The sequence below is a fragment of the Monoraphidium neglectum genome (genome assembly GCF_000611645.1).
Source record: "Monoraphidium neglectum strain SAG 48.87 unplaced genomic scaffold scaffold06072, whole genome shotgun sequence".
Lineage (NCBI taxonomy): Eukaryota > Viridiplantae > Chlorophyta > Chlorophyceae > Sphaeropleales > Selenastraceae > Monoraphidium > Monoraphidium neglectum.
In genome coordinates, this window is record NW_014007562.1 from 1 (window position 1) to 2,538 (window position 2,538).

A 2,538-nucleotide genomic window follows, 5' to 3' on the forward strand; every position below is an offset into this window, starting at 1 on the left:
GCGGCGCGCGGGCGCCGAGGTGCATCCAGCGCGGCAGCTTCACGAGGGGCTCGGCCGGGGGCGGCGGCGGCGGCGCGCCGTCTTCTTCGCCGTCGCCGGCGCCGGGCGCGGGGGAGCGGCGCGCGCGGTGGTGCGCGTGCACGCGGGCGGCGCCGGCGGCGGGGTCCGGATCCTGCGCCAGCACCGGGGACGCGCCGCGGGCGGCGAGCAGCACCACCAGGAGCAGCAGAAGCAGCGCGCCGACGCGCTGCAGCGGCGTGCAGTGCCGCCGAGGGGGAGGCCCCCGGCGTCGGATGGCGCCGCGCATGGCAGCGGTGCAGCGTTCAGCGATCAGAGTTGACCTCCATGTGTCAATGTGGCGGTCGGGACGCCCTTTTTAGGGCGTTGGCTAGGGCGGGTGAGGGGTGTGTGCTGGTCGGGAGGCTCCTAGGCAGGATCTGACAACAATCCGATTTTCGAAATCATACGAGCCGGTGTATGTGACACAGCCAGAGGGATCCCCTCTTTGTCCTGATTGCCGCAGTGGTGCAACCAAACTGTTGGAAATGGTCGAGACTCTTGTGTTACATGGAGTTGCACGCAGAAAACGTGTGATTTTGTCTCGCATTGTCTCCTTAGCAGCGCTCGTGATGCTGTATGGAGCAGCCGGGCGACCAGGGCGGCGTGCACGTGTCCGCCTCGCGGCCACCGACCCACGGGACGCCTCACTGCCTTGGGGGCGGCGCAGCCGGCCAGGCGCAGCCGGGTCTTATTCGCAGCCTGCTGCCACGCTGAGGCCGTTGACAAACTGATGCTATGTGCGTGCACTATGATCCCCCAAAGTATTGAGGCTGCTGCGCCGCTCACCCATTAGTGCGTCTGGAGCCTGTGTGCAGCCGCCGCCCCAAGCGCTGGCAGGCCCCCGCGAGCGAGCAGCCAGGCCCTCTTGTTACATCCTGCCCCTGTATGCAGCACGCATGTTCGCACATTTGAACAAGTATTACATATGCGCCCGGGCGCGGCCTCAGGACTCAAAGTGCTGCCGGATCGCGTCCGCGGCCGCCCTTGCGCTGATGACGGCGCCCTCCACGCCGCCCCCCAGGCAGAAGTCCCCGCACGCCGCCAGCCGCGCGGCGTCCGCGCGCAGGCACGTGCTGCCGACTGGCTGCGAGGGGAACGCGCTGCCCCACCTGCGGCGAGGGGATTGGGCGTGGGCGGCGGGGGCGGGGATTGCCGAAACCGCCGGTAACGGAGGAGCTTGGCCCCTGCGAGGAGCTTGGCGCGCGCGGCGCCCTGCGCGGGCGGCGCGGCGTCCGCCGCGCGCACAGCCAGCCAGGGGCGAGAGCCGCCAGCCCACGGCGGCTCCCAAACCCTCCACACATGATCCTCAACCTCGGCGGCCGGGGGCCGCTCGCCCTCCCTCCGCACTCCGCCCAAAACGGCCCCTTGTACCCCCTCACTCTGAACCCGGCCTCAAAACCAACCCCATGCAGGCGCTTGGGCATAAATCTAACCATGTATCCGACCATAAAGTCCACCAAGAATTTCAAAAGCACAGACTCGTCCATGAAACCAACCACGAATGCAACCCACACCTGTGCGCCTGGATGTATGCCGGCTCCGGCAGCTGCACCCCCGCCGCCGCGAGCGCGCGCCGCAGCGCATCGTGCAGCACCGGCGCCAGCGCCGCGAGCATCTCGGGCGTCTGCGGCGGCAGCGAGCCGTCCGCCGCGCGCGGCGCGAGCTTGGCGCTGAGCGCGGGCGCGGCGAGCGCGACGATGCACTGGGCGCCGTCGGGGCGGGCGCGGCCCTGCAAGGGCGGTGGCGAGGGGTGTGCCACAGGGACAGGTGTGTTGAAGGGTCAGCAGAGGAAGGCGGGGGCGGCGCCTGTCCGAACTCTGGACGAGACTTGGCGACGGGCGCCCCGATGGCCGTCCCGGCTCCAGGCGTCCCACCAATGCTTTATCTGCTGCACTTCCTTCGGTGTCCCCTCAAAACTCCAGCGACCAACCAGTCCACCAACCAACCGACCAACAAACAACCAACCGACCAACCAAAGAACCAACCCACCAACCACCTAACAAACTGACCGACCAACCGACCGACCGGCTCCATTCCACCCCCGGGCCGCCCGCCGCCCACACACGCGCGCCGCGCCGCGGCCGCACGCGCGCGCGCGCGCCCTCCCACCCACCGGCTTCGCGCTGTCCAGCGCCACCCAAGCGATCTCGTCCGACCCCCGCAGCGTCGCGCCGTCAAACGGCAGCAGCGGCGCCGGGGCGCCCTCGTAGCCGACCATGAGGGCGAGGCAGGTGTCTGTTTTGACGGCCGCCACGTCAGCAACTAGCTTGGCGGCCGCGTTGGAGCCGGCGATCTCCACGTGGCCCGGGGCGCCTGCGAGGCGGGGAATGGAGTGTGCTTCACGCGCAGGCACGCACATGCGTGTGTATCCACGAATATGCACGCGAGCCGGGTTGCGGTGCCCAGCCATTGAAAGAGGCAGCAGCACAGCATAGCTCCCGCCCTGGCAGACCCCACCAGCGCCCCACCCCCACCAAC

The 2,538-nt window shown here is 69.4% G+C and overlaps 2 protein-coding genes across 2 annotated transcripts; one reads left to right on the forward strand and one right to left on the reverse strand.

Annotated features, from left to right (window-relative positions):
* Positions 1 to 29: 29 nt before the first annotated feature.
* MNEG_16170 (hypothetical protein) lies at positions 30 to 340 on the forward strand (the record flags this gene model as incomplete). The annotated part of the gene is made up of 1 exon (XM_014035358.1): positions 30 to 340. A coding segment is annotated over one exon (311 nt), but the record flags the coding sequence as incomplete, so codon positions are not given.
* Positions 341 to 1,003: 663 nt separating this feature from the next.
* On the reverse strand, positions 1,004 to 2,419 carry MNEG_16171 (hypothetical protein; the record flags this gene model as incomplete). Its single annotated transcript, XM_014035359.1, has 3 exons — positions 1,004 to 1,169; positions 1,575 to 1,789; positions 2,174 to 2,419. 3 exons carry the CDS (start codon positions 2,417 to 2,419, stop codon positions 1,004 to 1,006), a joined length of 627 nt encoding a protein of 208 aa, XP_013890813.1.
* Positions 2,420 to 2,538: the final 119 nt, after the last annotated feature.